Source organism: Vidua chalybeata, chromosome 16, assembly GCF_026979565.1.
Source record: "Vidua chalybeata isolate OUT-0048 chromosome 16, bVidCha1 merged haplotype, whole genome shotgun sequence".
Classification (NCBI taxonomy): Eukaryota; Metazoa; Chordata; class Aves; order Passeriformes; family Viduidae; genus Vidua; species Vidua chalybeata.
Genome location: NC_071545.1, coordinates 3,108,050 through 3,123,024, shown reverse-complemented (window position 1 = coordinate 3,123,024; position 14,975 = coordinate 3,108,050). Strand labels below are relative to the sequence as shown.

At 44.4% G+C, this 14,975-nt stretch overlaps 2 protein-coding genes across 13 annotated transcripts in view; one reads left to right on the top strand and one right to left on the bottom strand.

Annotated features, from left to right (window-relative positions):
* Positions 1–1,322, bottom strand: part of KATNIP (katanin interacting protein) — a 55,747-nt gene extending 54,425 nt beyond the window's left edge. For 4 of the 11 annotated variants that reach the window (XM_053957756.1, XM_053957764.1, XM_053957761.1 and 1 more), the window contains exons 1-3: positions 1,179–1,311; positions 486–613; positions 2–77 (exon numbers count right to left, since the gene is read on the bottom strand). In XM_053957756.1, the coding sequence (XP_053813731.1) occupies positions 2–63 (62 nt within the window). In that variant the 5' untranslated portion in view covers positions 64–77; positions 486–613; positions 1,179–1,311. The other 7 variants (XM_053957765.1, XM_053957763.1, XM_053957767.1 and 4 more) reach the window with 5 other exon arrangements.
* Positions 1,323–1,424: 102 nt separating this feature from the next.
* GTF3C1 (general transcription factor IIIC subunit 1) overlaps positions 1,425–14,975 on the top strand; it is a 38,311-nt gene continuing 24,760 nt past the window's right edge. Inside the window, exons 1-12 of one of the 2 annotated variants that reach the window (XM_053957755.1) lie at positions 1,425–1,711; positions 2,544–2,753; positions 2,917–3,093; positions 4,167–4,310; positions 4,876–4,972; positions 5,428–5,551; positions 8,494–8,649; positions 9,253–9,368; positions 10,392–10,716; positions 11,667–11,878; positions 12,372–12,508; positions 14,174–14,327. In XM_053957755.1, the coding sequence (XP_053813730.1) occupies positions 1,482–1,711; positions 2,544–2,753; positions 2,917–3,093; positions 4,167–4,310; positions 4,876–4,972; positions 5,428–5,551; positions 8,494–8,649; positions 9,253–9,368; positions 10,392–10,716; positions 11,667–11,878; positions 12,372–12,508; positions 14,174–14,327 (2,082 nt within the window). In that variant the 5' untranslated portion in view covers positions 1,425–1,481. Of the gene's footprint in view, positions 1,712–2,543; positions 2,754–2,916; positions 3,094–4,166; positions 4,311–4,875; positions 4,973–5,427; positions 5,552–8,493; positions 8,650–9,252; positions 9,369–10,391; positions 10,717–11,666; positions 11,879–12,368; positions 12,509–14,173; positions 14,328–14,975 lie in introns of both variants that reach the window. The other variant, XM_053957754.1, reaches the window with a different exon arrangement.

The window sequence follows — 14,975 nt, the reverse complement described above, 5'->3', positions numbered from 1 at the left end:
CCGGTTTCTCTGCTGAAGGGATATTAAATATTCGTCGTGTTTTTCATCAAAGTCAGTCACCATGTCTTAACATAAACCTGAAATGAGAATATAATGGTCACGCTGAATGATTTATTATGGAGTACCACTGGTTTTGCACCCTCACGAGAAGAAAAGGCTATAAACTGAAAAACATTCCTCTTTCAACCACGCATAAAGCTGTCAGGGCTGTAAATAAAGCTCCTGAAGAGCAGAGGAAACAGTAGTTGTTTTACTCATTTTTCAGAACCCTTCATAACCTACAGAAGAACCAAAAAAACTAAAAGTAGAAGGCATATGCCATGACAAGTTTATAATGCCAGACCTGGCAAGCAAGACAACCCTAGGGCACAGCTCAGCTGTGGAAGGAATTCTCTGAGCTGCTGCTACTCGTTAGGTCAGTTCATCCTACAGCGTGTTCACTGCTGAAGCTGTATATATTTGAAGTGTTTAATTAAACATTTTACCTGGCTTGCCATTCAGGAAACATGAATTTTTCCAGCAATCCTCACCACACCGCTGCCGCAGGTTGGGCCAGGGCGTGCTCTTACACTTTTCGAAGTTTAAATGTGCCAGCAGCACGTGTCGTTGAGCTCTGTAGCAAAGAGAGAACGGCGTGTTTTGTCTCTTACCGACCGCAGGGCAGCTCTGCCACAGCCCGGCCCCGCCTCGGCTCTGCGGGGAGCGCGGGGCAGCCCCGGGCACAGCCCCCGATGGACACGGACCCGGGACAGAGCCCTGGACACAGCCCCAGATGGACACGGACCCGGGACAGAGCCCCAGATGGACACGGACCCGGGACAGAGCCCTGGACACAGCCCCAGATGGACACGGACCCGGGACAGAGCCCCAGATGGACACGGACCCGGGACAGAGCCCTGGACACAGCCCCGGATGGACACGGACCCGGGACAGAGCCCCAGATGGACACGGACCGGGCAGAGCCCCCGGACACAGCCCCAGATGGACACGGACCCGGGATAGAGCCCTGGACACAGCCCCGGATGGACACGGACCCGGGACAGAGCCACGAGCCAGAGGCCCTGGGCGGACACTGACCTCGGACAGAGCCCCAGGACGGTCACGGACCCGGGCCAGAGGCCCCAGATGGACACTGACCGGAGAGAGACCCCGGACAGAGCCCCCAGGTGGACACGGACCTGGGACGGACACTGACCCCCGGACAGAGCTCCCGGACGGATACGGACCGGGGAAAGAGATCCAGGACGAACGCAGATCCCGGGGCAGAGTCCCCGGACACGGAGCACGGACACGGCCCCCGGGCAGACACTGACTCCGGACACGGCCCCCGGGCAGACACTGACTCCGGACACGGCCCCCGGGCAGACAGAGCCCCCGGCAGCACGGGCCGGGCCGGGCCTGTTGCTCGGTCTCCCTGGCGACGGTCGCGCCGCCGCCGCCGTCAGTTCCTGCGCGCCGCGGGCCCGGAAGCGGCGGCGGGGATGGAGGCCATGGAGCCGCTGTGGGCGCTGCTGGACGAGGTGGCCCTGGAGGGGCTGGACGGCATCACCGCGGCCGCGCTCTGGCAGCGCCTGGCCGCCCGCTCGCCGCCCTTCCCGCTGCCGCTGGAGCCCGACACGCGGCAGCTGCTCTGGGCCGCGCTCAGCGCCCAGCCCGACGTGCGCTTCTACCTCCTGCCGCGGCCGCGCCCGCCGCTCCGCCTGCACGACCGGTGAGGGCAGCGACCGGGCGGCCCCGGCCCCTTCCCGCCGGAGAACCTGGGGCTGGTTGCTGGGCGAAACCTGGGCTTGGTCGTCGGGATAAACCCGCCTGATTACCGGGCTAAACCCGGCGTGGTTGAGGGGCTAAACCCGGACTCATTGCCGGCTAAACCCGGCCCGGTGGCCGGGCTGCCCGTTCTCGCCCAGGCTTTGCTGCAGCAGTACTTCGGTAGCCGGGGACAGCAGGCAGGGCCGAGGGTGGCTCTGAGCCGCTGTTTAGGTCTTATACAAAGAATTTTCACTGTTTGGGGGGTCAGGCTTAGGAATAGGTTCCCCAGGGAGGTGGTGGAGACACCATGCCTGGAGGTGTTTACGATCTGGCGCTGGGTGATGGGTTTTAGGGGTCACAGTGGTAGTGCTGGAGGATGGCTGGATAATCTTAGAGGTCTCTTCCAATGCTGATGATTCTATAATTTAGGAGATGTGTATATGAGTCCTGGCCTGATTCCCATTCAAATGACTGCTTGCTACTTAGGTGCAGGTAGAATTTGTATGTCCTGGTCATCAGGGTGGATCTACCTGTCATTTTCCTTACCTGTGAACTATATGTTTCTCTTATTCCCACCACATTGTTGACCTTTCAAAGATTAAATAATGCATCTCCCTCCTTCTACCTTCTGCATGCTGAAAAGGTTTGATCGTGCTTGAGGAGTACAGCTCTGCTCCTCATATTTTCCCAGTTTAGAGGTTTCAAAGCAGCTTCATTTTTCCAGGATAATTCCTAGAGGTATCAGCATTGTCCGTGACAATCTTGTATTTCTCCTTGCTTTGGTTTTATTTCAGATATGAAGAAATAGACCTTGAGACAGGAATATTGGAAACCAAAAGAGATCCTGTTTCTTCAGATGATATTTATCCTATCCACATGATTTTGGATAATAAAGATGGCATACAAGGTTCCTGCCAGTATTTTAAAGAGAGAGTAGATATCACTGATCAAATAAGGAAGAAGGATTTGCAGCCTTGTTATACTTACAAAGAAGCTGTTGAAAAGTGAGTGAAATCCTTATATCTGGCATTAAAATACTTGTAAGTTCTAAAATTTAGTCCTTGCTGTTTGTACAAATTATATCAAGAGTGGTGTTTGTGAAGAGAAAGGGATCGATCTCTCTGTTTTTGCCAATAACAAGACATTACTTTTCCTTCTGTTTCTTAGATGGGGAGAGAAATTAGTCATTGTTGCTTCCCAGGAGCAGCGTTACAGAGCTTTGATAGGCTGGGAGGGGGACCCTGACTTGAAACTCCCTGACTTTTCCTACTGCATTCTGGAGCGTCTGGGCCGAGCTCGGTGGCAGGGAGAGCTTCAGAGGGACCTTCACAGTGGGGCTTTCAAGTAAGTTTGTGTCTTGCTCTGAGAATTCAATCCAAGGTTGTTTTTAAGTATTCCTGTGAATATTTGATCTCTCATCTCTGTTGTAGTGCTTCATGCTTACTAGCAGGAGTGCTTGGGTCTGTTTGGCAGAACTGTACTGGTCTCATCCTTGAGTTCACTGCCCTTCCTGATATTTTCACAGCCAAAAATTTGTCTGGTGGGTCAATACACCAAAAAGGTTTCTATTGTGAAAGTTCTTGTTTTTTCTAAATAACTTTTTCTTCAAACTTGAGATTGAAAAATGATTTTCATTTCCTTTTCTAAATTTCTGTCTAAATATCTTACTCACATTCTGGAGGAATTCTTGGACAGCCACCTTTTGTCCACAGCACTTCCCTGTGTGACATCTCCTCCACTGAGAGGGAGCCTGAGTTACCAGCTCCCAAACTAGGCCATGTATTTTTCTGATGGAGGAGCATTACACATCTTCTAAGAGCTAACTTCTGGATGTGTCCTGAAGTTCTGGACAATACCAGCATTGCTCTAAAGATTCACTGCTTTTAGGACATGGGTGGGTTGTGGCTTGCACACCACCCGGTGTTGTTTTTAGCCACTTAGGGAGCTCTTGTAGGTAACGAAGATGATGGGGACAGAGGGGGAAACTTTTATGGGTGGTTTTCTGTTAGTTTGGTGGCCCAAGCCAGCTCACCAAGGAGGTAATTGGATCCCAGAGCTGTTCCAAGGAGGGCAGTGACTGCAGCATAGCCACAAGTTAGAAGGAGAGGATGGAGAAGGAGGACATGAGGTTACAATGCTGATTCAACCCCCTCATCAAACCATGTCATGACACTCTGTGCCTAAAGGCTTTAGGTTAAAATCAGAGGTATTTCTCTATTTAATTGAATTAACTGTGACAATAAATTTCACAGGTTTTCTTAAGTGTGGCACTTCCTAACTTTGAGTTGTCACTTTGAAAATTAGCATGTGTCATTAAGGCTATGTGTAATATAGGTAAAGTGTTCTGGGTACTGGATAATTAGAATTTGTCTGCAGAAGTTCCTATTTCTATAGATACCTTGCCATCTTTTCTTTAGAGTGGATGCTGGAAAGCTTCATTATCACAGGAGGGTATTGGACAGAAGTGGTCTGATAACGATGCAGTCCCACGTCATCCGGCTGCCGAGTGGAGCACAGCAGTACTCAATTCTGCTACTCCTGACTCGCTTCCATGTTGATAGGTATGGTTTAAGGGTCTCCTGGGGTACTCTTTGACCTTTCACTGTGATGAGGGATTGTTCTGTTGTCACAGACCCATCAAAGTTTCCTGGAATTGACACTTTCCAATTTATTAACTTCTCTTCCAAATGTCGGCCACTTTAAAACTTGTCTTGCAGCTGTAAACAACAGGTTCTTCTAGTGCCTGTCACCTGCCTGCATAAACATAATGCTTCTTCTTGTAGCACTAATCATTCCATTTATTTTGACTGTTTTCACTTAAATACATTTCTAGTCGATTTTTTAAATTTTGTTTTCCTATCTTGTTTATGATTAGAACTTGTGCTTCTGTGGGTTGCCAGTGAAGTAACAGCTTGGGTTTAGTCATTGTTTCCTCCTTGAGGTCTTTTCTTAGAGACAAATTATCTCATGTGCTGTTCACAGGATGAAAAGAAAACCAGAATTCCTAAACCAATCTGAGAACACTTAGCATACTTTCTCTAGTGACTGACAGTTTCTAAAGCTACAACTCATGTTTATGAAGTTATATGCATACTTACATGTAAAATAATTCTCTTTTTTGGTTAGGAGGAGCAAATATGATATTCTGATGGAGAAGCTCTCAAGTATGCTAAGTGCTCGTTCAAACCAGATGGAAACATTAGGAAACCTGAGGGAAGAATTGGTGAGATTCATTACTCTTTCAAATTCTCACTCAGTAGAATCTAGGTGCTGAGTATCAAAGGCACTCATTCTTACTACCTGCTTCAAAAGTTGCACAAAATTCTGGGCTAGGATAGCAAAAGGATTTTAAAAACCTACCAGATCAAGGTGTTGTTGGTGTTTGTCATAGGGAAGCAGTTGTGTTCCAACCACAGCCTCAGAAACATTTTGTCAGTGGATGTCATCATGCAGTTCTTACTTTTCCACTGCTGCTGTTTGGGTAGGTGGCAGAGCTGGAGGGATACAATGCACTCAGGAACATCTCAGGTTCTGCACTAAAAGGCTTTTAAGTTTCTTGTAGATATCCTACCCCAAAATATGGTTGTAAGAGCAGGTGGTATGAATGCCTTTGATACCAGTCAGGAGCAGGTGAAGTTTTTGGACTGCAGTGACTTTTGCCATTTCTCTTTGCATCAGGGCCTTTGTGAGAGAACCTTCAAACGTCTCTATCAGTACATGATGAATGCTGGCCTGGCCAAGGTTGTGTCTGTCCCCTTGCAAGACATAAATCCCAATGGAGGACCCTACAAGACAAAGAAAGGTCTTGGTTTTGCTCTCTTTTTGTGTGATTACATTGATGCCATTCTATCTATCAGCTTCATATCTTAAATTAAAAGAGGTGTAAGTAAAAAATCTGTCCATGCAATTATGTAGATAAGTGGGCTACTAAAGTTAAAATGCTGCAGCCCACTTGAATTAAGCATTCATTACAGATTTTTAAGGAGTGAATATCAAGTTTCTTGGATATCAATGTAAGCTGTGGTCTTGGGGTCTGATAAGACTGCTCAAGCCAATACAGAGTAGGAACAAAGCAGTCTGCTGACCTTTCAGGTTGAAGTTAAATGAGAAGTCAATAAATTTGACCAAAAAAAAAAAAAAACAAAAAAAAAAAAAAAAAAAACACCAAAAACAAAAAAAAAACCAAAAAAAAACCAAAAACAACAAACAAAAAACTTAATGTTGAAAAAAAGACTCATTATGAAATAAGTTAAAAACCAGACCATTCTTGGTTATGACTTTTTCTGAAAGTCATGAGAATGCAAAGCTTCTCGGAAAAATTTCCTATCAAATTATGGAAGTAAGCTTTTACAGCACTTGGAATTCACAGTACACAGAATATTCTGAGTTTGAAGGGACTTCCAAGGATCATTGAGCCCAACTTTTAAGTGAATGGCCTATACAGGGGTCAAACCCACACCTTTGGCATTATTATCTCACCAGCTGAGCTGATAACAGGGTTGAGGTAAGTGAGATACCCAAAATTGCTATCCAAAAAAGCCACAGTCTGCTGAGGGGTGGATTAATGCATAACCAGCTTTGGATGCCAATTTAATTGGTTCACAGGAACTGCTGGTAACTTTCAAACATGTAGTGGAGAGACAAAGAGCAGGAAAGGGAACAAAAGAAAGCAACTGTTCTCAGGAAAAGATACAGATAAAACTTGCACAGGGAAAAAACTACTATAATGGAAAGTATGAGGAAGGATAGTACCTCCAATGGAATTAATACAATTCCTGAAGGATATCTGAACCAAATCCTTAATCACACAAAATCCTAAGAGGCAGATTTGCAGGGTTAAAAAGAAAATAGTTCTGAAAGATGAAGTGTCTGTTTTAGAGATATAATTAACTGTTTGTGAGAAAAAAAAAAAAAACTGATATGAACTAAACATTGCAAATTACTTAGTCTTTGTGAATAGGAGTGATCTTAAAAGAGCAAGTGAAAGAGCCAGTAAAACCATGAAAAATTCCAGAAGACAAAAAAGAGTGCTGATTACATGGAGTTGGATTAAGGCTGTCGATAAGACAAATTCCTTCAAATCTTTTAAGTCTGGGGAAAGGAAATTCTCCGTAGGGAAAGTGTATTCTGAACAAAGAGAAGCAGAGGCGAAAAGTAGGTACAGCATCAAGCATGGCTGAGAGAGAAATGACCCAGGTCTTTCAGGGGTATTCTAATAAGCTGCAAACACTTGGAAATAGCACCCAAAAGACTAGATAGCACTCCTAAAAAACAGTTTATAGGCAGTAGTAAAAGCATTTAACTTGCAATTAAGGTATTTACTTAGAAGACAAGAAAATATAAGTCCACTTACAAACCTGGTTTCAGCCCCCAAGGCAGTGGTGTTTTATGTTCTGTCAGAGATTGGCAGAACAGCAGCTGCATTTACTGCTTAAATTTGTTGGGAAAAATGCCACTTGATGAATCTTTCACTTGAATGATAATTCCATCTTACAGATGTAAAAGCTGAAAATCCACAAAAATGCCTTAAAAACACTAGGTATTAAAGGAGGATGAATTAATAATAGCTGATTTTCAGCAGAGATCAAGATAGTTTAATCTCTGGAGTTACAGAGGAAAGAAGATAGAAATATTTGGGACACACTGAGGATGAAGCCAGAGCATCTGCTATGGGAAGAACATTATTGGGCAGCAGGAGCTAAAGGGAAAGGAATTGGTTTGTTTTGGGGGATTTCTTTTCTATGGGGAGTTTTTTGTTTGTTTTTTCAAATACTGCTTCCAGTGAAAATTAATGGGCTGTAGAAATAGAAAGGATGTAATAACCCTACCAAAATGTCAGCACTTAAATCCTAAGCAGCATCCTACAGAAAGGATTCAACTTGAGGAAAAATAATGGAATCATGTGGCCTGGAGCACAGTCACATGGTGAAGTGACTGTGGGTTAACTTCGTGTCAGCTGCGCATCAGTAACTGCTCAGATACATAAACACAAGATAAAATTCATCCGCTGAAACCTTAGTGATTCTAGCTAAAGCCTTCACCTGGCCTTTTCACAGCACTGTGTAGCAGAGGAGCAGGGATGGCTGGAGATGTTCTCCCCACTGCTGCAGGATGAGCTGGCTGCTGCTGCAGCAGCTGCTGAATCACTGCAATTTGCCAGAGAGGCAGTGTCCAGTAACCCAGTTTGAGGTACCACTGGTGTGAAGTGGTCCAGCAGGATCTCAGCTCTCCTGCAGTCATCTGTCCTCACTCCACCCTTTGCTGGGAGTCCCAGTGAGTGGAGAGTTACCACAGCACAGCTGATGGACAGGAGCATGTGGAATTAAATCACCTACAAGAATCTTGCGGCTCGTGGGCAGCAGTGTGTTCTGTCCTTGTAAAAAGGGATGGGTTAATACCCAGTGAGTGATCTCCCAGTCATATAAGTGTTCTCCAGGTGTAATTCTGGGGATCAGAGCTTAATCCCTCCATTGATTTATTTATGCTGTGGAAATTTCTCCTACTGGACAGTCCTAGCGTTGGCACAGATGTGAAGGTTTGGAGCACCTCAAAAATTCACCTGATTGCCAGATTCATACAAAGGGAAAAGCTGTTGCAAACCTTTCCTAGAAATACCCAGCTCTCTTTAGTAATTTTTTCCCCATTGCACTGCTACTTCATGTTGAGAAAAAAGTAAAATTGTTTAAAGCTGTGCACTCCCCCTACACTTTGTTAGGAGGTGTTACTAACACTCACTTTTCACAGGGACTGATGTCATGGTCCGTTGCCTTAAACTGCTGAAGGAATTTCGGAAGAAAATGGAAGATTATCATGATGATGATGAAGAGATCATCACAAAAGTTGTTCAGCCTGTGGATATTGTTTGTGAAAGGGATATGCTCACCCAGGCTTATCAGTTAAGTAGGTGATTTAAGACATCTGAAGATTTTTCCCATTACCTCCTTATTCCTTGTAGTATAAAAGAAATGTGTGTATTGCAGGTGTTTTTACATTCTGGTTGCTTTTGTATCAGAAAGTGTATTTTTTTCATAGCAAAATGAGCTTTATATCCAGATTAGACTGGAGATGCTGCCACCTGTTATCCCTTCTTGGAAGCTTAGCAACTACCCAGCAGAAACAGGATGTTGTGATGGGATGAGAAAAGATGAAGCAAATAGTGTTCATTATTCTCCTATCTCTTTTCCTTTCCAAATGGAGAAATTAATATCTAACTGTGGAAAGCTGCCAGGGAAAAAAAATCATCCATGCTTCTAATTTGAAGCTGTCACCTCCATACCTCATTCTGCTGGGCACTGCTTCATGTAAAATTGTGGTTTATGACAGTGTTTGGCTGAATATTTTATGTGTCTGTAAAACTGTCTTTAGTTAGTGGGGAATCTTAAATTTTATATTCTGGCATATAGTGTTGTTCAGGGAAATATTAATGTATATAGAAATAGATATATATAAAATTCAGTCAGATTATTTCCCTGAGATATTTTTTTGTTTTCCTTTCTGCAACAGTTGAAAGTAGAGGAACCAAAGGTATTTCTCAGGCAGAACTTCGCCTGGCTATGAATGTGGGGAAGCTGGAAGCCAGGATGCTCTGTCGTCTTCTGGAGAGGTACAAAGTTGTCAAGGTGAGGCTAAAATAAAGTAATTCAGATACTTTCTGAAACTGAAGGTCCAATTTCGGTTACTCTGGGAATAACATTGTTAACCTCAAACATTAGAAACAGCAGAGATTTTAGAATGACAGTGGGAGAGTACTGGTAAGATTGAAAAGAGAATTAATTCAGTTGAGGAAAAGGTGTGTAAGGCAGGGGTTCAGTATTAGGATTGCAACCTGCTCTAATCAGAGCACTGAAGAATCTTCTCAAAGACTCTTTGTCCATGTAAGATCATTAATCTGCTTGCCTTTTGAAAATACCAGGAAATTCTGGAGCAAAACAGTTACTTCTCTAGTCTAGGAGTTATGATGATTAAACTTCTTATTTCCAGATATTTCAAGGCTTTTTTATTTCACAAGACAAATCCAGCTGTCATGTCTTGCATGCACCCAACAGTCCCTTTCCACAAAGGCAGGATAATTGCCATCTTCCCTCAATGGGGAATCTTTTTAGAAAAATCTTGTCATTCAATAAAATGTTCTGCTGAGTTAAAAACAAGCTGTATAAACCATTGGAATATCTATACATGTTTTCCCCCAGTCAGCTGAGGATATGAAATCTTCCCTTATTGATTGGTGAAGTTTGTAGATCCTTGTAAGCTCCTCTTGGAGCAGACAGGGGCAGACTTCCACTGAAGTCTGAGTTACTCAGAGAGCTGCAGTGCCCTTATTTCACAAACATCTTTTTTTCTGAATAAAAATTGATTTCTACTCTGAATACACAGTTTGTTCTTCCTCAGACTTTTCTCCATCCCACATACTGTAGGCGTTTCATTCCAATACACTGGTAATGCAGATTTGTTTATTTTTCAGGCACAGAATTCCTTTTGATTTCTCTAGGTGAAGGTTAGGGACATTTTTGTTACTTAGAAAAAAATATTGTATCTTTTGATGGGTGTGGAACACTGAGAACATTTTCCCTGTGTTGATGCTGGAGAACAGTGATAGAATGGAGAAGCAAGGTGGTAAAATAACATTCCAACTGTTTTCTCAGGGTTTTATGGAGGATGAAGGTCGGCAAAGGACAACAAAGTACATTTCCTACATTTTTGCAGAGGAGAGTGATTTAAACCGTCAGTTTGAGAGGGAGAAGGCCAGGAGTGAGCAGCTGGCTACAGTTACTTTGGCTCTGGTGCCAGAAGATTCCCCACCTGTGGAAGATGCATCTCCTGGAGAAGAGGAGGCTGTGGCCTCAGAGTCTGACAATGAGGAAGAAGGGAAGGACAGGAAGAAGAGAGGAAAAGGTCAAAAGGCCGGCTCTGGTTCTCCAGTGAAATCACGTGTCCAAGATGATGTCCATCAGACAACACCAGCCAAAGGTAACTTGTGATTTGGAAATCTGGAGAACAGCCTGCATTTTTCTTATGGATCATTTTATTAAAGAACAAATAAGATGTTGTTAGCTTCCATTATGGCTTTTGGCCACATATTTATTTTTAAGCCTATTTGCTCCCAAATTGTTCTGGTTTGGACCACCAAGTGTGGTAACCTCTGGAGACTGTCAGGGCTGAAGTGTGGCCAGGTGTCTGTGTCCCAGTGTTTGTGCTGCCTCTCCTGACCCCGTGCTATGTCTCCCCTTTTCCCTGAGCTCACACAGTGTGCTCCTTGGATATTAAGGGTTGGGATGACTTGACCCACAGCATTACTCACCTGAGCATTTTGTAACAAGAATGTCTTGTCCCCTGAAGTTAGTTACCTCAGCTTCTTCTTTAGTTATTTGGAACATGTTAGTGTGAAAGCTGCCAGCCTTTGGGGGACATATTTTTAAAAAATATGGTCAGAGGGTTAATACTTAATTTTTTTTTAACCTATTTAGATGTTCCTACAACTTCTCTGATAAACTCCAGTGGAAGAGAGGAGATCTCTATTTTTCTATGTAGATTATCTTTGGAGTAGTATTAAATTCTTATTCTGCTTTGAGTCAGAAAAGTCGTGTTTCTGGCAGAACTTGAGAATCTTTGAGACAGAAACTCTCCTTTCTTCAGACAGCAGTTTCTGGATAAGCCCTTCATGACTTCATAGCTGTGAAAAGGTTTCTGAGTGGAGAGAATTATTTGATGACAGAGAGTTCACTATTTTTTAGCTTAAATTTTGGAGCCCGAATGTAGTCTTTCATGGTCAAACCACTGCTTCCAGCAGAGCAGAATGTATGGAAAGTGTAGCAGAATGCTTTTAAGTGCATCTACCTGGGTAGATGGAGAATGCCTCTTAGAGAGAAAGCTGAACAGGGAGAGCAGAACAATTACAAGGCTTTTTGTTCTCAAACCAGGCTCCAAGCCAACAGCTGTGAAGTCTCAGGGAAAGAAGCAGCCTTCCCCTCAAATTCTTGAAGATCCTGAGGAGCTCCCAGACAACGTTTCAGGGGATAGTTCTACTTTGGGAACTCTAAAGCAGGAGTCCAGTGTTTCTACCTGTGCTCATCCCACGGATGAAGATGGAGATGTGGCTGAGGTGGAAGAAGTCAGACTTGAAGATCCTAAGGTGAGATCACATGTCTTAATATCTTCTTGTTGATACAACTGTCTGAGCTAAGTTTTGTGCTCTTATAGCAAGACTTCGAACTAGGGTTTTTGTATTTATTTATCAAATTGTTTTGTTTGGTTTTTTTTTTTATTGATTTCAAAGTACATTCATATTTTGGCTGCACTGCATTGTAGGTATAAGTGAAAATTTTTCCAGGAGATAGAGAATAGATGTCCAAAATACAGTTCTAGGTTAGTTCCCTGGTGCCCTCTGAATTCTTTGCTGACTGAATGCGTGTCATAGCTTAATGTAGCAGACAAGGGCTGCTTATCATCCCCTGTCTGCCTTCCTGGGAAGGGGAGATAAGAGACAATCTTCATCTGAGTAGTTTATTGTAAATAAATCCATCCAAAGAGGGAATTGCTCATCTGTTGCTGTGTGAGGAGCCCCCGTTAGGCTGCAGACAGGCTGGTTGGTGTCCCCTTTTGATGTGCTGTGCTGTCCCCAGAAGCCCTGCGGCCCCAGGAAGGAGAAGCGCTCCAAGGCCGCGGCGCTGGACAGGCCCCACGAGACCTACAGGCTGCTGAAGCGCCGCAACCTCATCGTGGAGGCCGTGCGGAACCTGCGCCTCATCGAGAGCCTCTTCACGTGAGCAGGCACAGAGCACGGCTGAGCCTCCCCTCTGGGCTGCTGGGAGCACTGGGGGCTTACTCCCTTCTGCCTTGGCTTGTCCCTGCTGGCACCGGTGCTGTGAGGATGGACAGGGTGGTTGAATCTTAATCAGCTCTTTGGAAGCACCAGTAGTTCCATGCAGATAATTACACAAGAGTGCTTTCATTTGTTTAATGTTTCATAAATACAGATCAAAGAACTTATTTATCCATTCACAGTGTGCCAAACTTGGGGTCACATTGTAAGGCACAGCACTTCCCTGCTGCAGGATTCTTGCATCTGTATCAGTTTTATGTCTGTGTGGTTTCAAAACCTGTTCATGTGTTGTTCTGTATGGACTGGAGAGACTCAGGTTTTCATGTCACTCATCACTGGTCACTGGCATCCTAGCAAGGCCCTCAAAGTTTGCTTTTCAGTGCCATTTTATGTGGTGTTATATGTCTTCTCCTGACACCCTATCTGGGCTGGAGATACTTCCCTAAATGTTATAATGTCTTTCAGCCCTTTAAGATTTCACCTCTGAGAAGAAATGGAAATTCTGGTGTTCTGTTGGATTCTAAATTGGCAGTACTGTGTTGTCACAAATCAGATTGCACCATCCATCTTCTGTGTCAGCACAGAAGATCCTGGCATGTCAGTATACCCAGGGCTGCTTGCTGTAGGAATTTAGTCAGAAATCATGGCCTTACTCTCCTCTGGTCTGAGAATTTTGAAACCTTCTGTCACCTTGTTTAATTGCAGAGTGTTACAAAATTAGAGCCTCGTCTGGCACCAGCCTCAGCAGTGATTGATTGAGTCACATCAAAGCACAGGCTTGGAAGCTATTTCAGGTCTCTGCTGTCCCTTCAGTGCTGCCAACAGGTTCCTCAGAGGTTCCTCAGAATCAGTGGAAGTTCTGTCCCTCCCCAGTCTCTGCCAAGGAAATTTACTGGTGTTTGCCTTCCATTTGTTAATTACCAGGATGTAATCTTTCGGGACTGTTGAAGTCCATGTGTACATTCAGTTTTTGCTTCATTCCCTTATTATCTCCCAGGTCTTTTTCAGAATTGATTGCCCAGGACTGAAAGAGCCCAGAAGTAGGGCCTGGGACATTTGTGGGAAAGTGCATGGGAAGAGGCGTGGGGAGAGTAAGGTGTGAGCACACCCCTGCCAACCATGGCAAGGGAAGAAGGGAGAAGGGAGCTGGCTTCTCGTGGTGGGAGATGTGTGTCTGTATCCATGTTGTGAATGCAGGAGTCATTTCTGTGCTCTGAAACCACTGAATAAACCCTTTCTGCCTCAAGCTGAACTGAGCTCACAACTGCAAGAGCTGACTGCATTTGTTAAATCACCACTAAAAAAGCTGTAGGTTCTCCTGACCTTAGGCAGGCTGCATTTGTAATAGGACTGTAGCCATGCACAGGGGAATCGGGCACTGAGAATTTGCTGTCATCAGAACAGCAGTTCTCCCCTAACAAGGAAAAGGTGGAGTACAAAGAAAATAGAGCTGAAATGTGAAGCAAAGTTCCCAGTTGTCTCCAGCAAAAGGGAATAGGGAACAGGGAAAGAAATTACCATTCACCCCACATCCTCTAACAAACCACTTAGGCAGTTTGGAGCATTGCTGGCCTTAAAATGCAAGGTATCTTTGGCATCTTTTAGACTTCAGAAGATGGTGATGGATCAAGAGAAGCAAGAAGGTGTCTCCACCAAGTGCTGCAAGAAGTCCATCGTGCGGCTGGTGCAGAGGCTGGCGCGGGACGGGCTCCTCAGGCTCTACCGCACCACGGTCATCCAGGACGGCATCAGCAAAAAGGTGACAGCACAGACACAGCCCTCATCTCATGTCTCACAGTGCCCTGGGCCTTTTTGCTGGAGTGCATGGGTGACTTCTTGTAGCAGAACCCACAGTGGAGCTACCCAGAGGCTTCATGTCAAACTAAGCTACTGTGAGAACCAGATCACTGCTCTCCATTATTGGGCTGCAGATAACTGAGACCAAGGAATAGGCCAGAGATCAAAGTCTCTGAATCTCCCTTCTCAGAGGTTCTGCTGCTTATCTGTTCTGTGATTCATGGTTCTTTTTCTGCACTGCCAGGCTGCGTCAAAAAATCTGTTTAAACCCCTTTTGAAAGCCAAGAGTGTATGAAAAATCCTCAGTGAGCTTCTGGGTTGAAATTTATAGAATGTGATTTTTAATTTTAAAACAAAAATCTGCAGTACTAAGGTTTATGGAACTCAGTCTGTGGTTGTAGAGCTGAGACTTGTCACTTACTCTAGTGTGAAATGCTCATAAGCAGAGAATTGAATCTACTGAAAATTACCTGCTGCATAATTAGTGTAGAGCACATATGAAATCTTACCAATCTGAATTGTGTGTGTGCTTTCAGCAGCAATACATGTTAGCTTGGCCTTTCACCTAATGAGTTCTGACTTTCCATTTTTCCCTCTCAACCTAATATTT